The 16,044-nt window shown below is 39.9% G+C and overlaps 1 protein-coding gene across 2 annotated transcripts; it reads left to right on the top strand.

Moving 5' to 3' along the window:
* Nucleotides 1-5,854: 5,854 nt before the first annotated feature.
* CTXN3 (cortexin 3) lies at nt 5,855-15,521 on the top strand. 2 transcript variants are annotated; one of them, XM_019732376.2, is made up of 3 exons: nt 5,855-6,540; nt 10,423-10,514; nt 13,965-15,521. In XM_019732376.2, exon 3 carries the CDS (start codon nt 14,064-14,066, stop codon nt 14,307-14,309), a length of 246 nt encoding a protein of 81 aa, XP_019587935.1. In that variant the 5' UTR covers nt 5,855-6,540; nt 10,423-10,514; nt 13,965-14,063; the 3' UTR covers nt 14,310-15,521. The 2 variants fall into 2 exon arrangements, with proteins under 2 accessions (XP_019587935.1, XP_019587936.1); XM_019732377.2 differs by lacking the exon at nt 10,423-10,514 and having other exon boundaries at nt 5,856-6,540.
* The last annotated feature ends 523 nt before the right edge of the window (nt 15,522-16,044 follow it).

The raw sequence follows: 16,044 nt of genomic DNA, 5'->3' as shown, positions 1-16,044 counted from the left end.
CACCGTTCAGCACTCCTCCATCCACTTTCCTCTCCCAGAAATAGAACACACTTCTGTCTGCCTCTTGTTCAATCCTGTTGTCTTTATCATTCGGGCTTTTGTTCTGGTCATTATTTACTATCATTTTAATGGGTGGTAAGAAGGGGAAAAGGAAAGGGAGGAAGAGGAGATGCATGTATTTTGAATGGGAATTTCAGGCAGAGGTTTTCAAAGCAGAGTACATGGCTTTTCTAATGATGGGTCCACGGATTTAATCAGTTCTTCAAAGAGGTCTGTGATACCCCAAATTTTAAGCTTAAGTTTCTTCCCTCACAGAGTTAAAATACCTGATATGGCCAAACAGTCAAGGAGAAGAAAAAACATTTACCTATATCATTTTCAAAGTGGAACTTCACATGCCCTATATCATTAATCATGTAGGTTTCTTATTCAAAGTACCGGTTCTTGGCCTTATTGAATTAAATGAGTTGGGCCTGGGCCCCTCAAACCTGCATGCCTAACAGGCTCCTGAGGTAATTTAATATTATATGTAACAGAAATACAGATGATTTTATAATATTTTCACACTTACTATATATAAATATGTAATATATATTATGTACAGGCAAAATTGTAGATGGTTGGCTTCTCACCAGTTTGGAATGTAGACTTGGAAGAGAAAGATGTACCCTTAATAGCTGCATTTTTAATATGCTACGTACCTGGAACTTTCGATTGGTCCCTTTGAAACACTGAGATATTTGTAAACTTAAATACTCTTTAAAGCAGCAACTTGACAGTATCATCTATAAGATGTAGCATTGAGTCAGCCGGAATTTACATTCAATGGCCATGTATTGTAACTTCTGTTTATTACCATTTCCTCAGCCTCCTTTCCAAAATATCAGAAATTGAGATTGGTTTTCATAATTATTTTTAAAAAGGATTTTAAAGAGGATTTTTCTCCTCTTGGTTTTTCCAAACTGATTTTTCAGTGGCAAGATTTTCAGTTCTAGAATTTTGTCAGATATAAACGTCGGGCTAATAGGTCAGTAATTCTCAGGTACATTCTGTTTTATTTTCTAAATCATCTTAATGTTCTAAGCTGCTTAATCCTCTAACTGTCCATGCAGGACAGTTTCCCTTCTAAAATGCAGGTGTTGAACAGCAAGTAAGAATAGTGCTGGGTGGCCGAATGGCTCAGTTAGAGTGCGAGCTCTGAACAACAGGGTTGCTGGTTTGATTCCCACATGGGCCAGTGATTTGTGCCCTCCACAACTAGACTGAAGATAATAAGCTTCTGCTGAGCTTCTGGAAGGGCAGAGAGATGCTTCAGCTGGTTAGAGTCGGAGCTCTCAGCAACAAGGTTGCTGGTTCAATTCCCACTTGGGATGGTGGGCTGTGCCCCTTGCAACTATGATGAAAACAGGAACTGGACTTGGAACTGAGCTGTGCCCTCCACAACTACATTGAAGGACAATGACTTAACTTGGAGCTGATGGGCCCTGGAAACACACTGTTCCCCAATATTCCCTAATAAAAAAAAATTTTTTTTAATTATTAAAAAAAAAAAAGAATAGTGCCAAAATGATAGCACAAAAAATTGGAGGGATGATTTGTATAAAACTCTAACTGGTACTTAATATGGTATTTTAAAGGCATTAAGTATTTCAAAGTCATTAAAAATTGTTGTTGTTGTACAAATCATTTTTTTTTTTTTTTTTTTTTTTTACAAATCATTTTAAACGAATTAATTTACCAGGATGTTAACTCCTCAGTATGAATTTCCTTTGAACAGTAACTAATCCATAGTGATGCTCTTATTAAAAAATTTCAAACCATAATTAGAATTAATAAGTAAAATTTTGTAAATATTGTTTCTAAATAGAACTATTGCTGGACATTTTGTGAAGTTGCTCCTTCTTAGGACTGGACATCAGCTTTTTCATGAGCGTGAAGCATTTCCTTCCCACAGGCTTTATTATTTCTGACTTAACAAAGGAAGGAAAGAACAAACTTGTTAATTTTGAAGGGCAATTTGTAATCCTCACAAGTATAACACTCTATGAGTGTTTTCTTTTTTTCAAATACATTTTTACTGAGTTGCAGCATTGTTTGTTCCTCATTTTCATTTCAAATATGTCTCTGTTCCAGATTTATCAGCTACTAATTGAGCATTCAACATATCACAGATGTGTTGTGTACAGAAATGCATTCAAGAAAAGAATTAAACCAGGAGGCTGCTAATTTTCAGTTGGACTTTAACCAGCTTGCTTTTAATAATGCTCCAATACAGATCCCAATTTACAGATCTGGTGTGAATATTACTAAACCTTCCCCACTGTACCCTTAAACGTTTTTTTCCCTACAGGTTCACTGACCTGTGAAGATAGCTGAGTGGATAAACATACTTAGCCCTGGCAAATCAAAGGGGTATTGAAAATCAAGCTAATCTTGATTTTAAAAAAACACACGCATAAAACACTTTATATTATGTAATATTTTTTAAATTAAGTAGACAGAAAAAAAACACACACACAAAAACTGACTTCCACTTCTTTTTTACGAATTAAAAGTGGTGGGGCCGGCCCGGTGGCTCAGGCAGTTAGAGCTCCATGCTCCTAACTCCGAAGGCTGCCGGTTCGATTCCCACATGGGCCAGTGGGCTCTCAACCACAAGGCTACCAGTTCAATTCCTTGAGTCCTGCAAGGGATGGTGGGCAGCGCCACCTGCAACTAAGATTGAACACAGCACCTTGAGCTGAGCTGCCGCTGAGCTCCCAGATGGCTCAGTTGGTTGGAGTGTGTCCTCTCAACCACAAGGTTGCCAGTTTGACTCCTGCAAGGGATGGTGGGCTGTGCCCCCTGCAACTAGAAAACGGCAACTGGACCTGGAGCTGAGCTCCGCCCTCCACAACTAAGACTGAAAGGACAACAACTCGAAACTGAACGGCACCCTCCACAACTGAGATTGAAAGGACAACAACTTGACTTGGAAAAAAAGGCCTGGAAGTACACAGTGTTCCCCAATAAAGTCCTGTTTCCCTTCCCCAATAAAATCTTTAAAAAAAAAAAAAAGTGGTGGCGTCATTAAGGTATATGCTAGCCTGCCTGTTTCGCCACCCTTAGTTTCACATTTGTTGGTAGTTACATGAGTTACACGTGGCTTTAGCCTCGGATGGCAAATGAGAGATTATAAAGGGAGAAAGCACCAAGAGGGCAGCAAGGGAGAGGGGTCTAAGGGTTGAGATATCAGTTCCTGCCATTCCACTTTACCCTGTGTGTTCTTTTATCTGGACTTTCCTTGAAGAGCGTGGTCAGACATGTCCAATGTTGCCACAAAGAGCCAGAAAGACAAATGCTGAAGGGATTTTTCTTTTTTTAGCTTGGGACAAGTAGAAGCCACAGATGACCTTGTGAAGTCAGGTCGTCTAGAGAGTTGGAGACATAATTCTGATGTCTATTGGGTGAGCAGTAAAGGGGACGTAAGGATGTAGAAAATAGCGGATGTGGGCTAGTCAAGAAGTTTAGCAGCCATTGCTAGAAGTTGAGCTCCTCTGGGCCCTTACTGGGGAGCCTCCTAGAGCGGTGCAGTACACAACCTGAACAACTTAGCAGGGAGCTAGGACTCACATTTTTTATTCTTTGCAACACCTAATACAGAAGATATCTGACTCTTGACGAATGAACTTAATGCATGTTTCTTGAGTACATGAAAGAAAAAGACTACACAAAGTAAGGGAGGAAAGATTTTTACAAAGAATCTAGTGATGAAAAGGAAAAGAAAATTATGTTTATAGTTTGAAGATTATACCAAGAATCGATTCAATTTTATCTTGCAAATTAGGCAGAATCGGAAACAAACATGATGATAATAATAACACAGCTTTGGACTGGTGTAAATCTTGATGACTCATGAAGCCTTGTTCATACTCATTGTCTATTTCTTTACGAAACAGTGCAGCATAGGACATTTAGGAAAGAATTGTAACATAAAGAACATAAAAGGGAAGACTTGAAATTAGAATGTAGGAAAGGTCCTAAAATAGATTCCTAACAATATTAAGTCATGATGTTGTGTGGTTAAAAAGAAAGGCTGAATTAACACCCAGGAATAACCCTGGGATCAGTATGGATAAAGGAAGCAGAGCAGATATACCTGTGAAATCATCTTATTTCATCACAATTCCACCTTTATCTGAGCTTCATACAGCTCTGTGTGCCATTCTCGGCTCCCTACTATTTAACGCTGGACCAGAAAGTAGAAATTTGGGGAAGAATTCAGAGAAGAGCTCTAAAGATTATTAAATACTAAAGAAATAGGGCCTACTATGAAATAGTCAAAGAACTAGACTTTGGTAAATCCTTACTCATTGTTTCAGAATTCATGATGATTTACATAACGGAGCCGCCTGGGGGAAGGGCTGACTCCAATAATTCCAGTTATAATTATCTTATAAAAGAAATATCCAAACTTGGCTGCAACATCTCGGTAGCAGCAGATCTCCATCCAATGTGATTTGGTTTACCTAGTTCAGCTTCCTTGAGGGAAGGGCATTCTAACAAGATTTTGTGGTGGTTAATGATTGACTTTTTGCAGTGAGGGTAGAACGAAAAGAAAAAAAATGCTTATTTAGACTAAGTAAGCAACGGAGGAGTTAGTTTAAACAGAGATTGTCAGATGGGGCTGTGGAACCTACTTCTCTGGAGAGTTTTAAAAATAGGCCAGACACTCATCTCTGCGCTGGTTTCAGCCAGCCGTGCAACTAGCGGCAACCATGGCCTCTCATGTTCCCTTCCACCTCTCCGAGGATATAGGCTAAAACAATATCTGAGGAGGCCTCCTGGGCGGGGTCAGTTGTTTCTCACTAGAGTACTTTCTTACCACATGGCATGATAAGGATATAAGGGAGGGCGGGGGTCAGAATTCTCCCTGAACCACACTCTTGGCGTTTTGGAGACAGGGCACTCTGTCTACTAACCGTCAGCTGAAAAGCACCAAGGATACCAGTCAGTATCGAACGAGACTGCTCTGTTGGATTTTATTTGTCCCATTGTTTTGTGAGTGAGTGTGTGTGAGTCTGTGTGAAAATACAGTAAGTAAAATGAACTGGAAAGGAAATTTGGTTAAAAATCCAGAAAACATATGGAGAGAAAACCTTCCTGTTTTTGTTAGGTTAGGGTCTGATGTCAAGCATTTGATCCCAACATGGAAGCCTAACATTTAGCATTTGAATTTTCTTGGGTCTGAGGCCTATCCAGGATTGTTTTCTGCTGCTAGCATGGGAGGTTTTCCTCTTAGAAAACGAGCTGTGTTCCGGTTCCCAAGAGCTACTGGGTAACGGCCGGGTTCTCACAAGAGCTGAAGAGACAGCATAGCTGACAGGAACAGTCAGAGTTAGCTTTAAATATCATGCACCCCATCATTTGGTGGGTGGGTGTTGTTGCTAACTATGCTTCCACTTCAACAAAGAAAGTGGTGAGTTGCCAAAAAACAAGGATGTTCCATCTGAAGGATTAGGCTGAATTCTTTCCAGAGAACCACTTTTTTTTAAAAAAGATAAATTTTATCCTAAAATATTTTCCAAATTTACTTGGGCACTCTCTCCAAGGAAAATAGTTTAAGTATTGTGCCGTGTAACGACTATCTATAGAATTAGAACAACTTTCTCTCAACAAAGTTCTATGTTTATTCATCAAGTGGTCTCAGATGGTGTGTATGGGGTGGGGGCACCTGCTAAGGTAACACTTATGCAGGCTGGCCAGAGGAGACACAGGACAGGCAACATACAGCCTAGCAAATTACCAAACAGGTGGTGAAAATAGGATTTTGTTCTTTTTTAATATTTTCTTTCTCTTCGTCTCCCATAATTGCTGCTTTTCTGAAAGGTCAATTTCATTTTCTTCAGGAGAAGGAGTCTAGTTTTTTCTTTTTTTTTTTTATCATCTCCCAAATGCTAAGTTGATGTCCTTCCCTAGAAGTCTTCCCATTAACTAAGTTGGCCTGAAGGTCACAAACCATGATCAATATGGAGGCTGGTGGCTGCAGCGTGCTAATTGACATGCCCAAAGATGGACCGTGTCAACAATCAATAGGCAAGAGCAGAACACTGGTAGATTTATGGCTTTGGTTTTGAAAAGGTATGGGAATGCCCTGTGATGTTTTTCCCTGTACTCCTTTTGAATGTTAATGCTTTCTTGAAGATGATTTCAGACACACTGCTAGGATACTGCCTCTACTCACTGAAGCAGAATCCTCTGAAGAGTTGCTGAGGCAGAACTGAAATCATGGCTTGCCTCAAAGAAGCAGCTGTATTGGCCACTAATGATGCCTCACACAGAAAGACGATGCTCCTTTAACTCGAGGATTTTAATGGGAAGTTTCTGAGCCTGAAAGAACAGCTTTAGATCTGGGGTGTGCCATCAGCTGCTTGCAGCTAGCCACCACTGTGTACTGCTGTAACACAGCCTGGTCGGGAAGAATGGAAACGAAAGAAGCTTGTAACTACCTGTAACTGTTCCACCAGGAAGTGGATGAAGTGTTGGTTCAGCCAGATCCAGGTACTTGACCAAAACTGTTGTCAGCGACAGGCTAATTGAATGCTTTTCTCTAACTTTACAATTTATGCATGAGCAGTAATCGCATAGATGCCTTTTGGGTCCAAGTTCTGAATTTACATGTAGCTGTCAGATAAAATCTAATTAAACAGTTGCTAGGTAAAGTTAATGGAGGGGGGTGAAATGTAATGATGCCTTTATTTTTAAAGCATGCTTAAGTTTATAATGCTACTGATAACTGGATAAAAGAGTGGTATAAAACAGGCTTTTATTTCTTTGCTAAACTGCAGTAAATTATTCTTGACAGCTATTTGACCATGCAGTATTTTTTTCCATTCACCTAAAACATCCAGCCTTCCAAAATGTAATAGGGATGTTTTAATTTGTTTACAAAGGATCACAACTTAACAACTCATAATGCTAGCTCTGACTATCCCTGGTGTCCGTGGGTGATGAGCAGGGTGCAGCCTTAGCCTTTTGAAGTGTCAGTAAGCACTATTTTGCACTAGGAAACACACACACAAAGAGAGAAAGAAAAGTAGGTAGACTAGTAACGTTTGTTGTTTGAAATGAAAAGTTGCAGTTTGCTAATGGTGCCGTTTGATATGCCCAGTTACTGACTGAGATTAGGTGGTATTTTTCTCAACTAGGCTGCAGCCAGTCCGTTTAAAACTCTTTAAGCAGATGTTAGGAAGAAGAGGAAAATAGGAAAGAAGTAAAACTGAGGTTAGGGTTCAGTCTGAAGAGAAGGGCCTCCGGCTGACTAAGAGCTAACAAGCATGGGAGAACGGGAATGGCAGGGTCCACCCCCAAAACCAAGAAGACTGTCTGCAAACTGACTTTGCAGAGACGGCCAGAGGGAACTGACCTCCCAGTGCAGCAGTGTGGGCTGGCAACAGTTTTCAAATTGCCTGTTGACATTTGTAGCTGACCACGTTCACATGTCCTTAAAATCATTGTTTTATGGGCTTTGTAGTAACCTCGGGTCTATCGTTTGAGTGTATAAAATAGTACTTACTCTTAGCAGTCCTGTGAATTCTAAAGCGTCAGGGCTATTGTGTTGGAACAGGAGGGCTGTGTTTGGAAAAGAAAACTATGAAAATTGCCATGTATTTATGTTAGTGTCCTCCCCTGCCCCTGCCAAAAATAAAGGGGGAGAACAATGGTTAAAATGCATGAAGCACCTAGAAAGAACTAGGGCATCTTTACCTGAAGTTCTTAGCTGGTCACCTAGACGGTCATAGATTCTTTGAATTTATAGGAAACCTTTTGCATCTTTGTGTGTGCATCCTGGAATGCCAGTTGCTGTTCATGGGGCTCATTCACAGAATTTCTAGAAGATTCCTAGGTAAATAACTTTTGCTTATGGAGTGATTTGATTACTTAGATGATGAGATGGCTTTTGTGGAGGGTACACAACTGGGGGACGGGAGGTGTATAATAGGGTTGACTGAGATGTTTACATGCCTGGGTGGGGTGGGGTGGGGAGAGTGGACCTCCAGAGACTCCAGTTACACAAACAGCAATGCACGGAGGCTTCCTTTAGCTCATTCAGAAAGCAGAGAATAATTCTATTTAGCTTCAGTCTCAGGATACACATGAAAGCTCCGTTAACATTTCAACAGTCAGCTTCGGAACTATGGCAGAGCAATGCTGCACTTTGAGTGAGTTTGTCTCTGCCAGTTTTTGCAAATCCAGTCGTGCTTACCTAGCCAATTCCTTTTCTGTTACAGTCTACGGATTGGACTCACTTGTCTGCTGGATAAATATAAATAAGGTACACAGGATGTTTTTTGTAGGACAAAGTGTCTTGTCCGTCACATGCAAATAAAAACTGGACAAGCCTGTGAGTGTTCACGCTCAATGGGTGTGCTGTCTTTTTACCTACCTTTGAAAACATGTCAAGTCACAGAACTAGGTTTCTGGCCTAGAAGTTTTAAAGATGAGGTCCGGCAATTATGTGGTTTAGGAGTACTTAAAATACAGACAGCATTGCTTAAGTGTACCCTGCATGCTGTTAGCAGCGCAGTGACGGCTGTCTACTCATTCCCACATGCCAGAGAGAAACTTGCAACCCAGCACCCTTAGGGGAATGCACTTTTGGTAACTGACTTTTTTTTTTCTCTCCAATTTTGGGCAGTTTACTTGTAATCACTATTCCTTCATTGCGTTTCTTTGCCTAACAGAAATTAGAAAGAAGTCTTATTTTGCATAAAAATGGAGTAAGAGAAAACACTCAATCATCATCATCTCTCTGTTGACCCTCTGTTGACCGCTCACTATGGAGCACGCAGGACTTGTATGTGTACTGTCTCTAATGCAGGCAGCTGTTACCATGGCAGGAGGGTGGGCACTAGAGGTGATGACCACAAAAGTGAGATGGCAGAATCAAAAAGCTGTGTGCCACGCCAATTGCTCTGTACTCAAGAAAATGAGAAAAGAGACATGTCATTGCTTTAAGATATATTGTCTTCAGATAAAATATTTTTTCTTACTGTGATATTGTAGAATGAGACACTAATGAAATGCAATGTCTAAAGGAAGGATACAAGCTTGAGAAGGGTACATGTTGACATTTATAATTTCCATGTAAGACATTTGGATTTAGGGTATTTTAAATGCCTGCCCTTCTCTACCAAAAAAAAAAAAAAGCAGATTAGGTAAGAAAGGGTTGACCCCCTTAAATAGAGGGGAAACTTATATTTCAGACCCTACCCATCAGCATTGAGGCCAAGGAAAAATTAAAGAGCCAAATAACTGCTTTTTAAATAATGAAATCTGTGACTATTAAAGTGTCTTTGTGACTCAGACTATGTGTGATTCTTTGAAACAAGATTTATTTCAAATACAATGGCCTGACATCCCAGTTCAGCTGGATGACACGTGCTTTTTTTTAGCCTCTGTCTCTATTAGTGGGCACCCTGAAGTTTGAATTCAGTTCCCTGGGGCTAGAGGTTTGTTTCAACCTCTAGTGAAAGAGGCAATGATCCTAGAACACCAAGGCATTCCACAAGGAGCTTGTTATTTAACAAGGGGAAGGAGAAGGACCCCATGGAGACTTACGCTGTAGTCAGTGCTGCCACAGAATCAGAATTACAGGTGAAGTGCTCCTGGAGACAGAGTGAGAAGCACCCATTCCCTTTGGTGAAGGGACAGATGTAGGTCCCACCGAGGAGGGGGTATTTGGTGAGGATCCTGAGGGAAGAAGAGAAATCTACAGGTGGGAATAGGGTGAGTAGGACAGCATCGTGAGCTAAGCGTGGAGGTGGGAAACCTGGCGGTGCTCACAGAACAGCAGGTGTTGGGGAAGCTGACGAGCCGGCCCAGTGAGGACTCCTCCTCAGGTGTCCGCAGACTCAATTGCATGTCAGCATGTTCCTATCAATACGTTGGTCATTTTCCTTGAAGCCAAATACGATTTAATGTTTGTCCCTTTTAAAACTTATTATGAAAATAAATCAATGTCTAAGAAAAATTCCATTGTCAGAATATGACCTAATTTGTGGTCCAGAAAACAGGGGTATCAGGTCCCTAAGGGGGTTAATGGGTGGGTTAGGGTCCAGGATATTAGAGTAGAAAGGTTTTCTGAGGGGAGGCGTGGTAAAATCTGAACTTCGAAAGATGAATGTTGATGCAGTATGTAGGAAGTATGGGGAAAGAAAGAGAAGGCCTCTTTGCAAATTACTCTGAAGCGAGGGCCTAATAGTGAGAATGACTGTGGCTAAAACGGACTGTTCCCATATTGCTTCATAAGTAATTCAGGGTGTTTTACATTTTGTGACTATCAGAGTCCAGGGAGCTTGACTCGAGAAAAGAGATGTATTATAGGATTTTTTTAAATGGCATCTTTTAATTAAAGTTTCCTTGGTCCGGTATTAAAATTAGACTATTTCCTGAGCACACACAAACGGACCTGGCAAGGGGAAGACACAGCTGTGCTGCGTGATGGGGGAAGCCTGTCAGGATTAAAAACTGCCGTGAGTAACTGTGGTCCTTCTTATACTTAAAATAACTGCTTTTGTTGTTATTAACACTTATGATGATGGTTGTGTCAAAACCTAAAATAATTTCCTTGCCCAGATTTCACTACTCATCTAAAAGAAATATTTCATTATCCTGCTAAATGCAATTGTGAACATTTTCTAAGAATCTTCTTTTATACCAAAAAGGGACATTTTACTCTAAGACAGACATTTTTAAAATGTACATGTTTTTGAATATTTTTGCACTGTGGTAGTTCAGTGATTACATTTAGTTCTTTTTCTGCATCTTATTATATCTGGTGTTTCCTTGAACTTCAACATGCTGTTGAGCTTTCCAAATTTATAAAGTATTGATTAGCTGATTGCAGGTTTGAAAACAAAAACAAAAAAACAGTCCTAGAAGAAATTGTGCAAGAGTTGGCATTTCTTTTTGGATCTCTGTGTCTCTATGTCCATTTATAACCACCTCCTGATCTTATCATCTCTACTGAGCATCCCCCATCCCTTCTCAAGACTCTCCTGCTGGGTCATCTGCTCATAGCATCCCATGTCTGCTCCACTCACATTCTCCCTAGCATCTGCCACTCCCAGCAAGATCTTTCTTCAACCCCTTTTCTATCTATCATATTTTCCCCTTCTTCAAGGAGGAATAATTTCATAGATAAATCCCTACTAATGTGTTCATGTGTCACTTTCCTTGGTAAAAATATTGCAATTTAATAGCCTTTAATGATTTGACCAAATAAAGTTATTTTAATAGGAACTTGGGTACCACAGTATGCTGGGAGGGGAGAGGCTTACAACTTATACAGAGCCGTAGAGTTTTCAAAACACGTAATCAGGCTGCAAAGAGAGTTATCCATATCCTTGCACCTGCCATTTAATCAGCACGGAGTGGTAAAACTGCAAATTAAAACTGATTTTTAAATCATTGTAATCTGAATCAGATGACTAGGTTATTTGCTGGGGCTTCTTGGAATGGGTGCCCATCACTGAAGTCCCACAGTAATGGTGTACCAGCTCTAAAACCTGAGTTATGGGAGAAGCTTAGGAAGTATGAAGTGATGAGCTAGGAGAAAAGGACCTGGCATTTGCCTTGTACAAAGGACAAAGCTGGGGTGGGCTGCTCCTGGGTGTCCCCATGGCTCTTACCAAGTGGAGACTAGAGCTGGGAAAGGCGGGACTGAAGAAGGTATTTCTATACTAGTCAGCCAGCTTGCAGTTAGAGAGTAACTGTCGCAGGCTCAGTGTCCTATATCCAATTCTTCACTCTTTTCACTGAACTCCAAAATGCAGAAATCTTTATGTTGTACATTTACACAGTTAATGATCTTCACTTTTCCTTTTTGGGTTCTGTAGCATTTTCTTAAATAACTTTCTGAAAATGCATACCTTTGTCAGCTACATTGAGAACAGAAAAAGAAAAGGACTCTGGCTTCCGGTGGGCTGGAGGGAAAATGGACGTAGAATGGGATTCAAGTAAGCCAGCGGGAGGGCAGAGACTGACATGTGGAGATCCTCAGTAGGACATGAAGAGACAAGAGGAAACACCGCAGGAATGGCTAAGGCATCCATTCCTCTATCACCACACAGCTTTCTTTTGACCCGGCCTTTGGAGAATTTCATTTTTCGTATGATTAAGTCCAGTTTGCATATTTTGGGTGGGCACAGATGGCCCTAGTAGGAAGCAATAATGAGAGCTGCATTGGGAGCTCTGGTCACCCTTTTCCTGCCTCTTCTCCTCAGCACCAGTCACCTATCTAGACTTAACACCCAAGCAAACCAAAACCAAAGCCAAACCATGAACATCTATCTATATTCCTAAAGGGCTTGTTTTTTACTTTTTTTTTCTTTTTTAATACAGTCAAATTTTATGCCAATCTTACTTCAAAATAAAAATGAATCATAAATGATTCCATTGCAACTACTCCAGCCTTTAAAAACATTCAGTCATGGATGTTTTTAAATATTCTTTCCCCTCAAACTGGTAACTCTGTCTTCCCAGATGCTGCTTATCATTCTTTTTATAAACTGTTTTTAAAACTGTGATTTTATAAACTTTGAAGTGTCACCATAGTTGCAAACTGTATTATGATTACTAATGCTATACTTCAATGCAATAATTATAAGTCAATGGAAGAAATATTGTGTTAATGCATTAGGTCATAATTTCTATTTTTATTTGGGTGCTCATTTTCATAGATCATAATTTTTTTCATCCATGTTAATTTCCATACCTGACTACTCTGCTATGTTATTTCTTTTAGACTCATAAATAAATATTATATGATTTTCCTATATATTAATGTGTAATATAGATGCTCTTCTTTACAAAATTCGATTTAAATAGGTTTAGTTCACTATCTGAAGCTTTTGATGCCTTTGTGTAGACTTCAATTTGCCTTTAAAGACAAACAATAATATCCATATGCCTTCATTTTTTCCACCAGTAAATGGAAATAGTGATAAGTCATCTTTTTCCTTCTCTTTCTCTCCACCAAATGGTCTTAAACAGTAGGGAGCCACTGTAAGGTTTTTAAAAAATGCAGTCAATCAATTTCTTTTCCTTAGCTTAGTTATCTAGGTGCTTTAAGTATTGAAGCTGGTTTTTATTTCCTGCAGAAAAAAAAGAAAAAGCAGCAGGAGTTTGATGGTCTGAAACACCTCCTTCTCTCTTGGCTCAGGCAAGAGAAAGCAAGGGAGAAGCATCACAACTCCCTTAGTCATGTCTTAAGTGAAGCAAGACTTTGTTTCGCTTTGTAAACTTTTCAGAGTTTTCACAGACATTCATTCTCATTATAGCAATGTGAGATACGCAGGCATTTCTACTTCCATTTTTACAGTTTGGCGACTTCTTCAAGGTCCCATACTCATTTAGCAGGAAAATGGAGGCCAGGGGCTAGAGCCGAGAACCCTATCCTCCCTGAAAGTTTCTATAGTAAGCACCTTTACTCGCTTCAGTTTTCTCCAACTGGGGCTATAGAGGTCTCTGCTTTCGTGGAGCTTATAATATGGTGGCTAATGTATGTTGTGTTTAGCCACAGTTCTGACACATAGCTGGTGTTCAATCAACGGTATCATTATAGGAATGATGTGAGAGTAAGGTTATTGGAAGAAATCTAGAAGAGACTTGGCAGGGGAAGCTGGGTTTGGGTGTCAAGTTGGTAAACACACCCTGAGGTCAACATTACCTTGAACGTTTCTCATTTTCTGTACGCTGGTTTCCTTCTCTGCCCTTCCCTCTTGGCCCCAGGTGATTGCTCTGAGGACCGAGTGGTAATTTCATGCAAGAGTAAAATATTCTTCCCCATAATTATACAGAATTAGGCCTCTCCGGTGAAAAAGTTTAGAGATTCATTCTTCTCTCTGAAAAACATGACTGTGAACCTAGAAATAAAGCTGCTCTTTGTTAGTTATTTCCTTTCCTTCTTCTTCTTTCGGCAGATAACTCAGCCTTTTCAAGGTGCAGCCACCATGAGGTCAGCAAACTGATAATGGAAGAAAAGGAAACTGGGGGATCCTGTGTTCTGGCTTCCCTGGACGATGGATGGAGGACAGCCCGCCCCTTCACCCCTAGTGCCCCTTGGGAACACGTTGTCAGATTCTAGCATGTCCTTGGAGCAGAAAACCACATTCGTTTTTGTGATTTTGTTGTTTATTTTCTTGGGCATCCTCATCGTCAGGTGCTTCCGGATTCTTCTGGACCCGTATCGGAGCATGCCAACCTCCACCTGGGCGGATGGACTCGAAGGCCTGGAGAAAGGGCAGTTTGACCATGCCCTTGCTTAGCATATAGCCCCAGCGGGATCCCCTCCTGAGAAGGTGAAGTGCTTCCTGTGTTGGCTAGGATTCTCCTTAGTCAATATTCACAACAAATCAAGTTTCAACAATGTCTTCTCCTGAGGCCACAATCTATTATTCAGTAAGCATGCTGTTGTTAAAAACACTTGAGGATATTGGAAACGGAGATTTATATTACTGACCAAAAATAAGAAGGTTTAAATTTCTCTGTTTACTCTGTGAATGAATATCGTTGACAGTGTGTGATGGTGAAACCGAGAGCATCAATACTGACATGAAACATAAACTTTGCCATAAAATGAAGCGCTATCTGACCTGACTGGACAACAAAGACTAAAAAGGGTCTGATCTGAAGCTGGTGACAGGGCCAAGAAGAGGCTTGCTTGCTCTAATCGTGTTCTTCTCTTTGTTTTATTTTCATGGGAACTTGGGTCCCAGGCAGAGAGTGAGGAAGCCTAAGCTGAGTGGACCCAAAGCAGGTACCTGTTTTCACCTAAAGTAAGGAGCATTGGGAGGTCATGGGAGGACTTAGAAAAGAGAGTTCCACCCTGAGAAAATACGGGGGAGGATGATATTTTCTTTTTCAAATAACATTGAATTCAAAGGCTTATGGAGGTTTCAAAATTTTTAGCCAGGCCAAGTGCATAATATGTATTCATATTAATAACATGTGTAGAGGTAGTTATACATAGCCTGAATTTGCTTGCTTTACACAAACGATTGAAATGACAGGTTGCCAGTGCAGCTTCAAGTTGTTTTTGTTTGTTTTTTTTTAAATAAAATTTAATTGTTTAGAGAAGACTTTTACAGTCTTAAGGGAACTGTGTGTTTATGACTTAATATAGAAACAAAATAAAACTTTTCAAGAAACAGAAGTATCTCCTCTCTTCTTTCTCTGAGACTAAATGCGCTGGAGGCAGTGTGTTATATTGAGTGCTTAGCGTTCAAAGTGTTCAGAGAGAGAGAGTAAAAGAGCAAAGACCATGAAAGGTCATCTAATTCATTCCTCTCCCATTTCAGAAAGGGCTCCTACAAATTGTCATGCACACATAAAACCTATTCTAAGCACTATTTAAGTCCACCAAAAAGAGAGATGTGAAAATCTTCCAGCTTCTATTGATAGGAAAACCTTGTATCTAAACTAAATCCCTCAGGCTGTATTTATAGTCTACGTCTTTTTCTCTCCAGCTAGCCATCATTCCTTTTGATTAAAAGGCAGCCATTAGTAACATTGCTTTCTTGTCTCCTAATTTTTTAACATTTTTAACATTCTTTGGGGGTGGGGGGTCCTGCTGCCCAGATTTGCCCCTCCTCATGTTCCTCTTGTTTTTTTTCCTTTACTTAAGAAAAACAAAAAAACTTTATTGAAATATAATTTACATACCATAAAATTTACCTTTTTAAAATATATAATTTAGTGATTTTTAGTATATTTACAGAATTGTGCGACCATCACCACTATTTAATTCCAAAATTCTATACCCGCCAACAGTCACTTCCCATTTCCTCTTAGCCCCTGGCAATCTCTAATCCACTTTCTGTCTCTATAGATTTGCCGATTCTAGACATCTCGTATAAGTTAAATTATAGGTTATGTGACCTTTTATATCTGGCTTCTTTCATTATCATGTTTTCAAGGTGGGTTCATCCATAATATAGCATGATCAGTACTTTATTACTGGCCAAATAATATTGGCCAAATAATATAATAATAATATAATAT

Source organism: Rhinolophus sinicus, linkage group LG03 (assembly GCF_036562045.2).
Source record: "Rhinolophus sinicus isolate RSC01 linkage group LG03, ASM3656204v1, whole genome shotgun sequence".
NCBI lineage: Eukaryota > Metazoa > Chordata > Mammalia > Chiroptera > Rhinolophidae > Rhinolophus > Rhinolophus sinicus.
The sequence above is the reverse complement of the archived record's forward strand: the minus strand, read 5'-3'. Positions and strand labels throughout refer to the sequence as shown.

What these genes read in the sequence shown, in the direction of transcription:
- CTXN3 (XM_019732376.2), top strand. Translation starts at nt 14,064, where the DNA reads ATGGATGGAGGACAGCCCGCCCCTTCACCCCTAGTGCCCCTTGGGAAC.